This window comes from Xiphias gladius, chromosome 21 (genome assembly GCF_016859285.1).
Source record: "Xiphias gladius isolate SHS-SW01 ecotype Sanya breed wild chromosome 21, ASM1685928v1, whole genome shotgun sequence".
NCBI classification, from domain to species: Eukaryota; Metazoa; Chordata; class Actinopteri; order Istiophoriformes; family Xiphiidae; genus Xiphias; species Xiphias gladius.
The window spans coordinates 28,954,939-28,973,785 of NC_053420.1; the positions used below are offsets into that span (position 1 = coordinate 28,954,939).

The 18,847-nt window shown below is 38.7% G+C and overlaps 1 protein-coding gene across 1 annotated transcript in view; it reads left to right on the plus strand.

Annotated features, from left to right (window-relative positions):
- Positions 1-18,847, plus strand: part of epha8 (eph receptor A8) — a 117,774-nt gene that overhangs the window by 23,766 nt on the left and 75,161 nt on the right. The window contains exon 2 of the mRNA XM_040159805.1: positions 2,923-2,987. Within this exon, the coding sequence (XP_040015739.1) occupies positions 2,923-2,987 (65 nt within the window). The remainder of the gene's footprint in view (positions 1-2,922; positions 2,988-18,847) is intronic.

Consider the following 18,847-nt stretch of genomic DNA (forward strand, 5'->3'; position numbering starts at 1 on the left):
ATAACTGTAGCTATTGTAGAACTATTCCCTGGTTTCTGTCTTTATCGCCATCATCAGGTAGAAATTTAAATTTGCAGGCATTTACTTTATGACCACAACTTATGGCATTCGAATTGGGCCCAGCTATACGTTGTGGTTAGTGAAAATTAGCTCATGTTAGCATGCTGACACACTAAACTAATGCAATAAACATGGTAAGCATTACTTGCTAAACATAATCTCAAGTTAGCAACCAGCTATTTTAAGCTAAAACAAAGCTAAAAGTACTGTGGGTATTACATGCAAATCTATTTGGATGATGGTGCCTCATGTCTACCAGATGAATAAGTAAGCAACTGCTTGCAAACACAATAGCCCAAACAATTTTTAAGGCAATAATATGACAGAGCTGACTGTCTTTTAGCCTGGCCTGTAGTTCTTCTAATCCCTAGTGATCAAAAGAGTATTACTGCAGTATCAAAAGAACAAGAAAGGCGTTTGTTGTCCTGATCAACAGGTGAAATAAACATTTCCCGAAAAGTCAGGCAGAAGAGAAAACACCTGTATGAGAGTCATTTGGCTGTGCAGACACAGTTTTCATACTGCAGATGCTGGGAGTCACTGGTCAGCCCAACTGTGTGGGTTGCTCTTGTTTTGATTTTCTGTAGTTTGTGCTGTTTTCTTTCTTTTTCAGCCATGATAGTTACTAATCAATAATTAAAAAGAAAAACTAACGTCATAATTTCCTTTTCGCCAGTGGACTTGAAAAACATCTACCAAACTGTGCATATTCAGAGCATCTAATGTCAAGTATTTCTTGAACTTTCAGTTTGCAACATTTCCAAAATTGCCACAAATGGATACTAAATAATCCCTGAATGTTTATCTGCAATCTCATCAGTATGAGCAAAAAGTATCTGGACATGACCTTGGCCAGCTGAGGGGGAGTAGGCCAGGCCTTGCAGTTCACTTCCTGCTTCAAGGCAAAAACATTGCATATTGTAGCTTTAACATGCAGTAGAGACAGGAAGAGAGCAAGTGTCAGATAGAAAGATAAAGGATGAGAAACTGGAAGCTAAGAACTGTGAAGTGTTTTGTTAAACTCATTCTAATGTGAGGAACAGCACTTGGCTGCCTGACAAGCAGCCCTAGGGCAGCGATCATATTAGGTGTTGAAGGGGAGAAACACATACACACAAGCCCCTGTTAGAGTGAAAGATATGGACACTGCCATTGGGTAGAATTTGTTTTTCTCTAAGTTCTTCATCCATCTTTTTCCTCATCTGTCCATTCTTCTTGTAATATCCCGTCACTCAAAGGCTAAAGGTTTGCTCAGACAGGATGTGAACTGAATTTTAGATGTGGCAGGTGTGCATACATAGAGTAGTTAATGGAAAGATGTGAGTGGACGCAAATAGATGCAAAATAGCTCTAGGCAGAGAAGACACATCTGTGTGACTTAAATATGTTACAACTTAATTTATTTATCACTGGACTTTATGCATCTAATTCATAAATACACAGAGAAAATAAGAAAATGGAGAGAATAGAAGAAAATAACATAAAAGAACTGGACTTCCCGGAGAGCCTGGAGATCAGTCAGAAAAATCAAACAGCAATTTCAGCGGTCAACTAGCAAAGTATGGTCGGTCTGTACGTTGCTAGCTAAAATCTGTACTGGCCATATTGGCTGTTGCTGCACAAAAATTTTAGCATACCCTTACAGACTGTCTGTGTTTACCATGAAACTTTTATTTTAAATTATAAGCTCAGCCTAATATAGCTAATAATAAGCTAATAACGCTAATCATCAGCCATGTTGTATTTAATTTGTATTCTCACATAAAATAAATTAGTATTCAAAAATGATGAATATTAAATTCAATAATAGGTGGTAGTGACATTTAATAATACAGTGAATATTAGTAAAAATATAAACATGTTTGAAACAGATTAAACATGTATGTTGCCTGGCAAGATGCTCAACAAACTACATCCAAGTACTTCATTAATATACAGAGACGAGAAGAAAGTGGAGAGGAAAATAACATAAGGAAAATAACAGAAAGAAATGGAGTTTCCGGTGGGTTGTGAGATCTGAGGCTGAGCTGATCACGCTGAACACGCTGTTTGGGATGATGCACAAATCCAGTGTTCAAATTTTACTAAGGAACATAACGTATAATTCACATTGTGTTTAGGTAGCTAGCAACAGCTAAATTTGATACTGGCATTTTGGAACTGAATAAAAGTGTTAGCGATTTGTAAGATTATTACTTAATTTCTGGTACGTTGGCCATATTTTGTTAATTTATTATACTGTCAGTATGCTTGTCTTCAGTATATTTTATTCCTCGTTGTCTGTTTGGTTTTATTGATGCACGCTGTTGTTGTTACTATATGTTCTTTTGTGCCCGACTTTAAATGCATTAAAATGTTTCTATGTTGATCTGTCATTTAAAACTTTAAAAAAAAGAAGAAAAGAGGAGCTCGACAGAATAGTGCATGAATTGCAGTCTGACAGGGGATCTTGACTTGGACCCTTCGTTATCAATTCAACAGTTTATTGGATATTTTACAGTGGCTTCCAGATAATTGCTGCGGAGATTCTATTTCACACTGCGCATTCAACAGTAAACCTTTTGTTTCCTGTTCTATTCTGAGCCTGGACCACTGAGGTCTTAGCTCCAAGGGCTCTGTGGTTGTACCAGGTCAAGGTGACACCACACACTGTGACACCCGGCCCAGAGTTGCCGTGACGAAAGTCCTGCCTCATCAATCACACCTGTCAGACACTTGTATGCGTGTACGTGCGTGACTCTGTTGAGTGCCCGTGCACACAGAGGAGGATGATGATGGACAGGATGGATGGGGGAGGATGGGAAAAACAATCATTTAAAGTTCATCACTTACCTCTGCTGTTGATTTGTTCTTTCTCTACAGTGAATCTACTGGACACGACAACGATCACAGGAGACTGGGGCTGGCTAACGTATCCGTCGCATGGGGTAAGGTTTCAGAATATAGCACAAACAAGATGTCCACTGGGGAATTTATCAGTGACCAAAACTTTCACATGATAGCAATGCAGTAAACACGCATACTACATTCAGATGTTGAATCAACACTGAATCAACATCTAGTTAGGATCAGCATGTTTGCAAGGTATTTCTCATTGTATCTCTGTGAAATCCCAACTGTACAAATTTCCATCACAAAGCAACCCCTATTGCAAAGGTTTTCCTATTTTAATTCAATCGGAAGGAAAGTGAGGCAGTGATTTTCCAGTCGAGGGGGAGCCTGTGCTTTTTGAACGGGACCTGGGTTGTAACGCTGTCACCATAGGCTAATTACATGTTCGTTACTTACAGCCAGACAACTACACGCAATGCTCACCTAATTCCAGCATCAGCTCCGACATCGCTTTCAACCGCCACCACATATTGGCAGTAAGGTGCATATCACAGAAGGGGGGAACTTACAGCCCTCCCAGGCGTGGAAGATAAGAGGAGGGTGGAGGGAGGTGGGAGAAAGATGAAAGGGAGAGAGCGAGGTGACGGCGAGGGCATGGCGTCGCTACATTAGCATATTGTAATGCCACATGATGATGCCTGGGGTGATGAATTAGGACTCCAGCCGTGATCTTTATAGCAGCGAGATGCCACCGTGTCCCCGACACCCCCATCTCTCCGTGGAATGGTAGAAGCATTTAACTCACCTCCAGCCCACACAACAGAAGGCGGTGTGACTGAACAGTGGCCAGAAGGAACAGATGGATTGTCTTTCAAGTCCTGAGAAAAGAGGTGGAAGAATTGGATTAGAGTTTTTGCGAAATGATTCCTTCTGTGTAAAGTCATCGTGAGAAGTGAATCTGCTCCGTCCTGACAGGCCTGTGTTATAACATCTAGATTACATAAACTCACCCTGTAGTATTTCATATAATTGCTTCAATATGCCAGAAATATTCACTCCTAACTTGATGAGAGATGTTTTTTCCCTCTGAGCTCCTGCACATGAAATGTTCGATTGAATAGATTTAGTGCTGGAGCTCAGATTTGTGGCGTTATGATTAGATTACATGAGGTATGCATCTTTTGCTGTATGGCAAGGATCTGAGGAAGGTGAAACAAGCTGTATGATGCTTTGTACTCGCGGCATACATCTACAAGGGAGAAATGACCATACTGTTGTCTTTTCGGGTGAAGATGATGGTTCATGTGAATTACTTAGTTACTGGACTGTGTATGAAATCATACCCTTGTAAAATCCTTCGCTATTCTCAAACTTTTTTAAACCACGGCACCCCTTCACGGATATCCATCCACAAGCAGTCAGAACTGTAAAGCTGTGAGCCAAGTAGCTTTCAGTGCAGTCTTATTTTACTTCTTTTAATTGCCTCAGTTGAGGACTTTTCTGACTCTTTCGAGGGCTGAGGTGCATCAGCATTTCTTTCAGCTCCGTTTAAAATGACAAATCTTTCCATTTATTGCTGTGAAAGCTGCTATGTCTCTTGCTGGGTAGCAGGGAAAACTCAAGCCAGAGAACATGTTGTATTACTATGACAACAAAGCTGTGGCATAATTACAAAGGTGATATTTACTGCCTTTTTTAGTCAATTTGAATATGTTTAAAAATGCAATATAAAATTGTTTCCACCAGTTTTTTTAATGTTGGGAATAATGTCAACAAATCTTAATGGGCACCTGCTTTTGGGAACCACAATACTACATACTGTAATTTAATCTACTGATCAGTAAACTGAGACTGTGGGCACTTACAAATAATCCTCATTTTGCGTCATCACTGACGGATGTACTCTTTTGTAATGATGGCATACGTGAAGAAATTGCTTTTGGGCCAGTGTGCATTATGTGACGTGGAATTCTGACTGTAGCCGCTGCGACAAAATACACCTCACAACCCTGCACTGTGAGTCTGCGATGGATTTCATTGAGTGACTGTTAGCAGAAGGTAGTGTACACGCCATGGACACTTTCTTGCTTCATGGAAATCTTTGAGGGCACTATATAGCACATACATTTCACACTCACATTTCAGACACTCAGATAAAATGTTGGAAGGTATACCGTATGTAGTGCACTATATATCGAACAGTGTTATTTTTGACATGGCCTGATACATGGCTTGCATAGCTTAGTTTCTCTCAGCTTGCAGAAAATAAGTAAACGGCCAACTTAAATGTGTCATTGTCTTTTCCAAGTCTTTTTGGTGAGGTGTTTATTTCAGGTCAGTTCCCTGTAAGTGAAACCTTTTAGTTTTGCAGGCAACATCCTGTCTGCCTTGTCAGTTAACTTTTACAGGTGGGATGTGCACATGAGTTTGAGAGTGTTGTAACCCATGGCACATCTGATTTTCTGATTTTTATTATTCTTTTATCAAATTCTTATCTCATTTTATGTTTTTATGGTTTTTCTTCAGTGGTGGATATTAACTAAGTGCATTTACTCAAGTACCATACTTCAGTACAATTGTACTTTACTTGAGTGTTTAAATTTTATGTAACTTTATACTTCTACTTCACTACAATTCTGAGAAAAAAATATTGTAATTTTTACTCCACTTCGTTTATTTGACAGCTTTAGTTATTTGGTACTTGGCAGATTAGTAGGAGTGTATTAAATATGATTAAACTAAGTAGTAGTGTATAAAGTAAATCTTAAATTCACTAAACATTGACAAATTAGAAATTACAAACATTAAGTAATAATATCCAATAATATAACATATTATTAATAACATTCTAAAAGTGTTACTGCATATGTAAATACTTTTACATTTAATAATTTATTTACATTTTGTTTTTGTTTGTACTTTTACTTAACATTGAATACAGGACTTTTACTTGTAATGTGTTTTTAAACTACTTTATTTAAACTTTTACTTAAGTAAACAATCTGCATACTTCTTCCACCACTGTTCTTATTGTTATATCATATGACATATACAACTGGTGTAACGGTTTAATGATGCCTACCCATCTTTAAACTTGTTACTGAATTACAGAACACTCACTGTGCACTTTATTAGGAACAACATACTAATACTGGGTCAGCCCTCGATTTACTCTCAAAACAGCCAATTCCTCATGACATGGATTCCACAAGATGTTGGAAACATTCCTTTGAGATTCTGGTCCATGTTGACCTGATTGCATCACATCATTTCTGCCGAATTGTCAGCTGCACATTCATGCTGCCAATTCCCTTTCCACCACATCCCAAAGGTGCTCAGTTGGATTCAGATCTGGTGACTGGGAAAGCCAATGAAGTTCACTGAACTGTCATGTTCATAAAACCAGTTTGAGACGACTTTTGCTTTGTGACATGGTCCATTATCAGGCTGGCAGTAGTCATTAGAAGATGAAAAACTATGGCCATAAAGGGATGCACATGGTCAGCAGCAATACTCAGAGAGGCTGTAGCATTCAAACAATAATTGATTGGTATTAAGACGCCCAAAGTGTGCCAAGAAAACATTCCCCACACCATTACACCACCACCGCCAGCCTGGACTGTTGACACAAGGCAGGTTGGGCCCATGGATTCATGCTGTTGATGCCAAATTCTGACTCTACCATCTGCATGCTTTACCAGAAATTGAGATTCGTCAGAGCAGGCTTCGTTTTTCCAGTCTTCAACTGGTGAGCCTGCACCCACTGCAGTCTCAGATTTCTGTTCTTGGCTTACAGGAGTGGTGGAGTGGAGCCCAACGTGGTCGTCTGCTGTTGTAGCCCACCCAACTCAAGGTTGGAGATGTTATGTATTTTGAAATACTTTTCTGCTGACCACAGTTATAGAGAGTGGTTATCTGAGTGAACGTAGCCTTTCTGTTAGCTCAAACCAATATGGCCATTCTCCACCGACCTCTCTGAATGTAAGGCGTATCCATCCCCAGAACTGCTGCTCAGTGGATGTTTTTTGTTTTTCTCACCATTCTGATATTTGATGCGAACATTAAATGGAGATCCTGACCTGTATCTTCATGATATCATACATTGTACTGCTGCCACATGATTTGCTTATTGGAATATAGCATGTAAAAGCAGGTGTACTGGTGTTCCTAATACAGTGCTCAGTGAATTCATTTCTGGGTAGAGCCATCTACCTAAAAGCACTCATAACATAATAGAATGTACAGGGTTTGACAAAAGGAACTTATACACAAAAAGAACATTTTACACACATACACTTACACAAATGTATAAATTGAAAATATTTCTTTTAAATAGTTCCTCAATGTTTCTGAAACCCGAAGTTGATATGGAAAAGCCAAAATTCTTTTTCTCTCTTTATAAAATTCTAGGGGTTTCCCTTTAATAATATAATATTACTTCAAGCGTTCAGTATTGTGAGTTCAATCCGCTGTTGTGAAAGACCTGGTAAAATCTCCAGGAGATGGTAATGCTTTTTCTAGCTACAAATAGGGCTAAATCTAACTATATTTTATAATGCAATTTCTAGCTGTCTAATAGTACCTAGTACTAATAGTAAAACAAAGTCAAGACCACAAAGTTTAGAAGGTTACATCACAGGACAAAAAAACGACCTCTTTCATTCTTCCAGCATTAACATATACGGTAAATGACATTTCACTTTCCATGTTGTGTATTTTCTCTGGGGTACACTATAGTATATCCTATGCCCCCTCTTAAAGGGAATTAACTTAAGTCATAAGTTATATCAAATTCTTAAATGATAACTTTGAAAGTCATGCTTACCTGTAAATATTCTCAAAGTGATGTTTTGGGAAAAACATTGAGTAAAACATTAAAGAAAAGTTTTATGTAAGATATTGGGAAACTCGGGTTTGGAAGAAAAATGCCAAATAACTCTGAACAGTGTTTGCAAATTGCCTGAGATCAGCGGCATTTACAGCATTTGGTACCTCCGCCTTGTCGAGATCAAATATTAAGTATACACATTACTGTAGGACTCATTCATCAGTGCATTACTGCCCACATACAGAATTATGATTCCTTACATTGTGGCCACTGACAGTTCCAGGCTGTGTTTTGACATTGTCATTTTTGTGTACATTGTGTGTGATAGCAGGATCTTGGCTTGCTTGGTGTGAGTAAGTCACAACACTGAAGGAGCTGCTCTCCTACAAGTGGGAGGCTTGATTTACTTGGAGAACTAAGTGCCACTGTAGACTGGGTATGTTCTGAGCTTGATAATGATGCATTAAAAATGATTCTTCAGCAAAGCAATCAGAGCAGCAGCAACAGCACTTTATTGCTGCGGGTCTGCTTCTGCTGTCAGTTTTTTCAGCCACACTGACTGGAAACCAGAATAGTACCAATGTCTGATGCTTTGAACACACTCCTTTGCACTGCTAAAGACAACTTTCTCAGTGCTTTTTCTCCAGAATAAAATGACTGTATTCTTCAAATTAAAGTTATCATAAAAAAAATGAAAGTACGTGACATATAGCTGTTTACACTAAATGACTGTCAGGATATGATAAGAATGATAATGAGGAAAACCACTGACCTCAGCCTGTCCAAATATAAGGTTCAGCAACAGGTAAACAATAGTTAGACAAATCAAATGATCTTTTCAGAAAAAAAATTGTTTTCCTGGATTTTGTTTGTTTGCTGAGCTGTGTCTGAGGGTTACGTCCTAGCACAGGGTATCTGCAGGTCCTGAACAGTCTTAAAAAGCATTGAATTCAGTTCTCTCAAATAAAGGTCTTACAAGGTATTAAAAAGTATTACATTTCATTTAAAAAAGTTTTAAATATTTTTTCTTTCCTGCTGTAATGTTAGTTATACTGTCAGGATGGCAAAATGACCTTATATGGGCATGCATTGTACCTTATTCCAGGCTGTCTGGAGATATTACACACTTATACACTTATAGTGGGACTGTTGTGACAGTGGATTGTGCTGTAGGAGACTGTTCAGTTTCAGTCAGCACCATCAGACCTGTAGCAAACACTGTCACTGCTGCTAGCTACAGTAGCTATGAAGCTCATTAACTCATAAAAACTCACGTGTCAATTTTAGAAAAAAATAGTATCAATTTATCATTTTAGGTGGTTATCTGGGCCCAGGTTGCATTCATTTAATAATTTATATTATTAGGAATTATCATCCTGTACTGCTGGGAAGTACTGAGAAAATGTGGTATAATAATAAATAATTTTAGACCTTATCAACCCTACTGGTTTTTGCAATATGTGAAACAGGTACGAATTTAGATTCTATGTGGTATTAATAAAGTCTTAAAAGATTTACATTTAACTAGGTGAACTGTGCAGAAATCTTGCTGGTAGTCACATACACCAGTAATAAACTTACACACGAGTATCAGGACAAAGATATCCACTTCAAGTGACTGACTCAGACTAAGCAGAATGCATTTTTATTCGCCACTTATCAAGCAGTTGCCTGTTTACACATTCAGCAGACACATTAATATTGGCATTCATTTTTAGTTGTGTTTCTGCCTACTCAGCAAACTGTATTCAGGCTCTTTTAGCTCTTTTTTGGGTCTCTAACAACTCCTGAGGGAAATATTTGGGTCTTTAACTGCTAATGGCTGCACTATGTTCATTAGCTAGTCGCTAACTGTGTCTGTCTGTGTTTTGTTACCTGAAAACAGTCGCCTGCTGCTGTAAATTAGATTCTTAAGAGCAGTGATTGTGAATCAAAACATTAAAGTTGGGGGCCATACAACCAAAACACTGAGCTTAAAGACACAAAACCGCCCTGTAGAGCTGAAGGGAACTGCAGAGAGAGGTAATAATTTTCAGTGGGTCTGTAACAACATTATACACCTTTCACCTTGTTTTGATCTTTTGTAAAAATAAAAATATCTATTAGATTTAATTCTGGCTGATCCCTTCATGATCAGTATGGAAAGAAGGAATTACCACAGTGAACTTAACTCTTGTGGCTTCTGAGTATTATATTAAGATAGGCTTGAAAAAAGTCTGAACCTTTTCTTTAACTGAGACACTATTTGTCATGTCAGTGATATGACAGGTGCCTCAGTATACTGTATTGTGTGTGAGAAAGAGAGAGAAAAACATTGCTGAGATCTCATGGGTTGTTTGATAAATGGATGTTTTGACAGGTTCTAACTCTCTCACACTCTCACTCTTTCACATTTACACAAACACATTCACACATATAGCACACATATAAGGTCATTTTGCCATCGTGACAGTTTACAATGTTATGAATGTGCTATGCTGGCAGCATCAGTTTTTCAGCTGCCATCTGCTCTGGGCTGGAGCAGCTCTTTGATGGTCTTAGGTCAAGAAAATGCAACTGCCATGGATTGTAAAGATTTCTGCCGTCACAAAAAGCTGTGATTGTTTGATTCTGCAAGTGACCTGTGTATGTGCGGTCAAACTGTGTTTGGTTCACAAAATCGCTGAGAAGTTTGGATTCCGCAATATCATGTGAAATGTATTGTTACATACTTTAAACTTGGCTCTGCTGTTATCCTGCTGGTTCAATAATGTTATTTTTACACTGAGGTATTGGTGAGGAGGCAACACACATGTCACCGTGAGCGAGCGATTAAGGCAAAGGTGAGACGGGGAGAGAGAGAAACAGATAGAGAGGTTGCCCACAGGGAATACAAGAGGAATAAGTGTCAAGTCCACGCTGGAGGAAGATGGATTAAATTGTCCGAGTGTAGTTTCCTGAATGTGAAGTCACTTTCAGACAAAGGAACAGGGGTTGGGAACGGATATTTCAACTATGTTGCCACAAAAACTTTTTATTTTTCTTTTATTGTTTTATTTCTTGCCAGATGAAATCCCTTTGCGTTTAAGTCAAATGTTTGTGTTCAGTTGGCAAAAAAATGTCCAAAAGAGTGTGGTTGTCGTCTATTCATTTGTCCTTCATCCTCTGCTTCCTACTATAAAAAAGGGTGAGGCGAGCAGCCTTCTGTTGTCACATAGTGGGGGTATCCCATTCCAAACTGCTGTGCTACCCCACAGTCTCCATGCTCACTATATCAAAGCCACCTTTAGCAATCACATCAAATCCCTCTTGAAATGATAACCCCACACAAATTAAGTTTCTCACGCCACGTTACAGAAACTAAACGTGCTCTAACAGCCACTATATTTGGACTTTAGCTGCACTAATGAATTGTTTATATTGGCAATGGATCTTAATATTGTACGTGTATGTAAAGCCTCATATATCTTATTCCTCTGTGTTACAGAGCATTAAAATAGAAAATACCAAAAAGTATTATATTAAATTAGCCACACTGTTGCACTGGGGGACATGTTCACACACACTGTAGTTAATTTTGACTCAATCTCACATACAGAGCACCAAATGTGGAATAATTTGCGGCTGAAAATGGTCCCTAACCCTCCTGTTTGAGTAACATTTGCTAAAAACTAGAGTGCCCAGCTATTGAAAATAGTTGGACTGCCATCTTAAACTTACTTTTCAATCAATGATGTATGTAAGTATGAGTGTGTGTGTGTGTGTGTGTGTGTGTGTGTGTGTGTGTGTGTGTGTGTGTGTGTGTGTGTGTGTGTGTGTGTGTGTGTGTGTGTGTGTGTGTCTGTTAGGGTGAGGTCTTTATTACCAGCCTGACCTCTCCCTCTATGCGAGTCTCGTTTAGATGACATCATGACAGATCACATCTTTGACTCAAGGGGCTTCTTTCCATCCAATTTATTCAGGCAATGGTTAGCCTGTGGGTTGTCCCAGGAGCATCTCTCTCTGTTTTTCTCTCTCTTCCTCTGTCTCCATCTCACACACACACTCGCTCACTTCCTCTCATAGCTTGTCGGATGGGGCAGGAAGACTTCATTATCCTCCAGTCCGATCTATGTTGGCCATGACAGGTTCATCCACCGGCCACCCCAAAATCGATACAGCTGACAGAACAGCGTGTGTGTGTGTGTGTGTGTGTGTGTGTGTGTGTGCGTGCATGTGTGTGTGTATGTGATGATTAACATGGGCTGTGGAAGCCATGACGTGGATAAGCAAGTGATGAGTGTCAAAAGCCCACAGTCTGTAGCCATTACTAACTATTTCTCCAACTTCTTTTACTCTCTCACACTCACACTCACAAACACACACAGACACACAATTGTTTTGTTTTTTTTGCATATTGCTGTCTGCACTATCTGACAGTGCCTTCCACTGCTGGTTGTTAAAGGTGAGTTTTATCTGATGACTGAACAGGCCAATCACGGAGGCACCAGTGTAGAGCTGGATGTAAATATAATAATATTCATTTTCTTGCCAACCATGAATTCCTGTTTTAAAATACTATCTGAATTTAAATTCATTAATTTTATGTTATAACTTAATCTAGCCTGTCCTTTAACAAATGTTTTGACAGTTACATCCCAGTGTAGATTGACAGATGGGCAGGCCTACGTTTTATTGCCCTTATGTGCTTGTTTGGCTGTCTGTTCCATTTCTGATTGGTTTCTTAGCTTCCCATCTCTGCCACAGCTATAGTAAACACAAATCAAAAGTCTTGGTCCTGATCAATTCACACAATCCAGTATAAATTTCTCAAGTTGGAATTACACATTCACATACACCATATGGCCTGACAACAGCACATTCACCACAGATATCAGAAATAAAATTACGGTCTTTGCTGCAGAGTTAGCTGTGGCCTTAACTAGTTCACAACAAGCTCCCCTATCTTACTTTGTGTGGTAGCAGTACCTTCTATGGTGACAAATTTTAAGAGCACTGATTCTTATGTAGTCAGTACGATGATGCATGTCATTAAGTTATTAACGTTATTTGAATATGTCACAAATGAGCACTAAACCAGCTGTTTGATAGTTTTTTGGTTTGTTTATCTGGAAGCTGATTTGTGAAAATGAAAAAAGATACAACTTTGTGTGTTTTTATTAATAGTATAATTTGGAATAATCAACTTGTTTCACAATAAAATGCCCATGTCATGGAAAATATAGACTGACATTGCAGATAGCTGATTCACTGGACCTCATACAGATGTATTAGATGGTATGAAAACAAGCCTTCCTTTTAAACAAGCGTGGAAAAACTTTGGTTTGATCATATCACTTTTTGATATGCATCCATATCGGATCATATAAACATCCTGCATAATGTATTAGTGTAACTAGAAGTCATCTGGACTAGAAACAACGATGCATGGCAAGTTTTATAACAAAGGAGACAAAATGCCACTAAACAGATTTCAACTTTATTTTTCACATTAACATGTCCTTTTAAAATACACTCAGTAACAGCACTTTGCGCAATTATTATATGAATCAAGGGTGTGAGCCGGTATTAGTTTGCCTTTCTGAAAACCAATTATTGCTATGCTCTTATTATAGGCTGTAGTTGTGTGTGTTAATGCATGTCTGTACTTTTTTTGGTAATGTAAGATGATAGGGTGCCCCACAAAAAGTGAAGCCTAGGGACCCCTGACCACTTTAATCGGGCATATCCCTGTCACATCGCGCTATCATCCCCATTTTCTAATTTTTTTTAATTATAATTGTCTTGTCAGTTTACATGAGAAATGAACTCATCCAGATGTTTTCTCAGAGTGGGAGTATTCGCTCTCCTTTGACTTTATCCAGCAAGTTTGAAGAGAACACTGATTGCTTTTCCTTATCATTTCACAGAAATGAAACTGCTCTTTCACCTCTCCACCTCACAAAATCCGGATCAGACAAAGACATATTACAATTGGTGACAAAGCAAACAGTGAAACACAGGGTACTGCCATACACAGAACAGTGACTACTTTATTTTACTTTATTGTGCTGAAAGTGAGCTGGAAATAAAAAACTCAGTATCAACTCTCAGCATTCTGGGTGCCTTTCTGCTGCTATCAGGAGCACCATCCCCCAGGTCTGATTACATACTTTCTTAAAACACCTTCAGCTAGTCTTTGAACTTCCTCTGTTGCCCTCTCAATGACTGTCCGCTGCAGTGTAATTGGCCATACAAGCTCCCATGAGACAGTGGCATGGCCGACACAGCACGTCTTCTGCTGGCTGATGGTGGTGCTAATACACCTCTGCAGCTGCTCTTTGGAAGTATCTCACTTAATAAACAGGCCAGGTGAAGGGAAAGATGTGCTGTAGGTGCTGGATCACTGGAGGGTTTTGATGTGGCGTCTGTGAGAGCTACAATGTTGTGTATGTGTGGAGGCGCCTGTGTGTGTGGATGCATGCGGGTTGGTAGATGGCAGGATCAGTATAGAGATGGACCATCTAGATTTTGAAGGATCTGGCACCAAAGCTTCCCCAAGGGAAGCTGAAGCCTGCTGATCCAGGTGTCCTGATCGGCGCCTCAGTCCTCAGCAGGGCTGAGAGATTTGAGGCAGACAGACCACCTCAGCCTCGTCAGAGTTTGACAGACAGCTCCATTCTGCTGTCAGCTTTAACAGCAGGGATGATCTGTTCGGAATGAAAGGATCTTAAAGGGGTCTCAAGTGATCAGTCTTCTTCCGTCTTTGTAGCTTCTTTTAATCTTGTAGAGACCTGTGGACCGATGCACAAGCTACAGTTTGTGTAGGTTCCCATGTGTTCTTATTTTTCCTTGATTTGGATCTCCATTCTTCTTTTCATCCCTTTTTTCCCCCCTCTTTTATTTTGGTGGGGAACAAATTCTACACAGAAGAAGCTCTCTAGAGTTCATACAGTTCATACAGTTTGTTCTTGGATGTGGCACCGCAAGCAAACCATATAACTGTTGGTGCATCTCACAGTGAAGACATAATGTGGTTGCTCTGTTCTGTGCAGTTTAAAGCTTTTTTGAATGTTTCTCAGCAGCAGTTGACCAAAAGACTGGGCAGTGCTCCAGGTGTGACAGAACAGGTTACCAGACACTGTCAATCATAAAAAAAGATGGAACATATGCAGAACATTCCCTGACGACAATACCCTTTATTATCATGGAAACAAAGTGATCAGTCTGATCAGATTAAGACAGTAAATTATTGAATCCAACACCCAGTAATTTGGCAAGGTCCAGTACTAATGTTATATTCTCACCCATTTAGTAATGGTATGCAATCCAACATGTGAACCAGGGTTTTCACTACTTTATAAGACTTTATAAGACACTATAGGTGTTTTTCCGCAGCGCCTAACCCGAACGAATGAACAGAAATAAACAATGCTGAAAGTTCTCCACAGCTCTTGGGAGAAAGGCTTTAATAAAAAAAAGCGAAACCTTTTGTGATTGAACTGGAATGATCCTTTGAGTTGGAGCATAAATTGGCACTGTGCAACTAAACAAAGTGGCAAGTTTAGTGTTAAATTAACTAGTTACATGACAGCTAATGTCGACTTGACATCCCAACTTCCTATCAAACTTTTAAATCCTCAGATGCTCAGCTGGTGCAAGAGGCTGCTGATGTTGAAGAGGTTGGTTCAAACTCTGCACACCGGTGCTGAAACTGTTCAAAGAATGGATCTAGATAGGTGTATCTATGTTTCTTGGCCACATTCGGTCTATTGAGCTATTATCTCCCAGTTAAGCAGGTGATTAATAAGAAAAAATCAAATACTTTGAAACCAAAATCGATTCCCCAAATGGCAATAAAGCCTAAATCACACACATAAACTCTACTTTTTAAAATTTTTTACTGAAATGCCAGAATAAAAAAAAACATTACTTTATACTCTTCTTCATTTAAGGTGTTCCCATCTTTTTGCACGCAATTGCACACTCACACACACACATACACAAATGCATACACACACATTGTCCTGTAAAAATTGCATCTCAGAATAGATAGCAATTACACCATCTCCCCCACTGATCCCAGACCAGTGCAATTAACACTCCTATTCCAGAAAGGTTATTGCTGTCAAAGAGCCCACAGACAGACACACACACACACACACACACACACACACACACACACACACACACACACACACACACACACACACACACACACACACACACACACACACACACACAAACATACACACCTACACACACAAACACACATAAACACACACGCACACGCACACGAGAGCAAAGTTATTAAGTCTGTTCTGGTTGTGTGGCTGATAGTATAAGAGGCAGAAAGGTGTTGGGCAGAGCCTGATATTTCCAGTGAGTTAATATGCAGACCTGTTACTTCACATAGAGCCCAGCATTAAGCCTGGAAATGCCACCAGTGAGCACACACACACACACACACACACACACACACACACACACACACACACACACACACACACACACACACACACACACACAGCCATCACACCCTCTCTGTCAGTCTTTCTCTTTCTTTGATTCCTAAAGAAACACCCATCAAACATACTAATCTCAAATTAGATCTTTCAAAAGACGCCATTCTTCGGCTTTGTCTTGTCTTTCTTTTGATACCTCTTCTGCTAAAACATGTGTGTGGTCTGCAGCTTTGGCAAACTTTATTGCAAGAGGGAGAGTGGTAGTAATGGATTACAAGCAGTTGAATAATACAATAATCTGACCACTATGTCCTGAAGTCTGCCAGGTAGTGCATTATTTATTGGTAGGATTACTTAATGGATTGCACCAAAATGTATTAGGGAAAAGTACATTTCACTCATCTGTTGATATGAATATTTTCTGAGGTAATCAAATAATAATTGAGTAAGTTTCCATATGAACGAATAATCCTTTAGTAGTTTAACAGTCCCAACTCAAGGTCCACTCTCTAGCGGAACTTTTAACTGTATCACATTGTCTTGGATTTTTATTCCGATGTCATGAAGGTGGATCTGTTGACACGCAAGCTCAGAATCTGTTACGAGTCCATAGCACTTTTACAACTTCTCATCCATGTTGGCTTAAAGTTGAAGCATCACGTTTGCCTTAGAAATTGGACCCAAGTTCAATTTAGTAACTTTTTCCAAGGCTTCCAGCCATATCACATGGTCCTCATTAGCTACTGAGGTCACATGACAACAGATTTCCATCTTCACGGCAACTGAGCAACTTCTTTTTGCTTATGAGGACTCTGTGATACAGTTAACAGCTCTGAAAAAAGATCATTAACTTAGATGCTTAACTTCTTGCAATTTGTCACAAGTTATAAAAAATATGTTATACATTTTGCTTCGGAAATAAACCTCATAACACTTCTGCATTTTGCATTCAGTACTGTGCTGTTCAGTGTAAAATCCTGCAGTTTTCAACATCCCATTAACTTACTTTAATTTGATTTAATTTATTTTAATAACTGAAAAAAATCAGCAAATCTGCTCCATCAGGACTGTGTGGGTGTGCCCTGGAAACATCAGCAAACAACCCAGCAGTCATCAGATTTTGATTCAAATGTTGCTAAATCCTGTCTGGTGCCCAGAAGTACTTGACATCATCTTTTTTGAGATGAAACAACAACAAAAACAAACACAAAAGTACTGAAATATCAGATATGAAATAGTCAATGCTGTGTTAACATTTGTGTTTATGAATTACCACATTGCTCATTTTGGGATCGACAAAATAGGTTTTCAGGGCCTTTTAAGACCAAAATGGGCATTAATAGCTCAAAGACAGTGATTTGAAAGGTAATCTGTAGATCAGATTTGTTTTTCTAGTGCTTACCATGCTGGATGTGTTATTGTTGTTTACTTTAATCAGAAGACAACTACAGGATACTACAGGTCATAGATAACATAATAGCAAGCGTGGCTTGTCGGTCGTTTGTGCCGCACTGTTCTTTCTGTCTTTTCACTTTTCAACCCTGTCTTCTAAAAGTTACATTATACACTACTACTACTTATTTGCAAATATAGCAATAACATTTTTAGAGAAACATAAAACTCTTTTTTTTTTTGCCAACATAATGAGGAAAAGTTTTAATGAACGTATGAACACCACAAAGTGTTCATGCTGAACATAACTGCCAAACATCCAGTGACAATTCATTTTACCTACAACATCTGCTTGTTGCACCTAAAGCATGATTAACATTTTTTATGTTTAGAAAACTCAAAGCACTTGATTAAGGTGGGGAAATATGATCATTTTGGTTAAAGATTGAAAAAAGGCAGTATTGACTTGCGGCACAAGACAGTACGCGTTCACTTTTCTGTATTTAATCACACCACAATCTCTCCTTGACCTCAACCAACATACTCAAGTAGCTTAAACCTAACCCGACATAGGATGCAGGAAACAAAGCCAGGTCTCTGCTGTAAATTTCCTGCACGTTGACGACCCCCCACCCGCCACAACCACCTGCTCAGGCTTCTGTCCGCTACAAGAATATGGCACTTACTGGACTGGAACAAATGTTTCCAGTGAAAGTACTAAAGATATCAATTATATCTCCTCCAAAATGTACTAGGCAAATCCATTTAGTAGTTTCTAGCATCATGAGAAAACCCTGGAAACGTCATTTCTAGCAGACGAGGTGGACTAATCTTACTTACATACCTTTATTTTTGTTATCTATTTTTTTTTTTTTTTAAAGTTATTTCACGAAAACTATTCTTATTTTAATAGGAAGAATTTGCATTACCCTAAACAGAATATTGCTGCCTAGGTGACATATTTTTAAAAAATGTAATCATTATCCTTTATTAGCTATAAAAATCACGGAACACTTAGTTCCACATAACCATGCACCACCCACCACTATATATTAAAAATTAATATTTAAGTTAAAAGACTTAAGAGATTTTCTGAACGTAAGTTATCACAAGCTGCCACATTAGCATAAAATCCTCAGTTCTGTCAGTCATACTTGTTTTTCTATCACGGTTTTAATTTTGATGTATTTTTTTCACAAATGCAGTCAAAATTAGTGGGGTGTGCACAGGAAATTTGAAAGGTAATAGGTCAGATTTGTTATTCCAGTGTTTTCAGCATTGATGTATCTTTTTTTTATGTTAATTATTAATG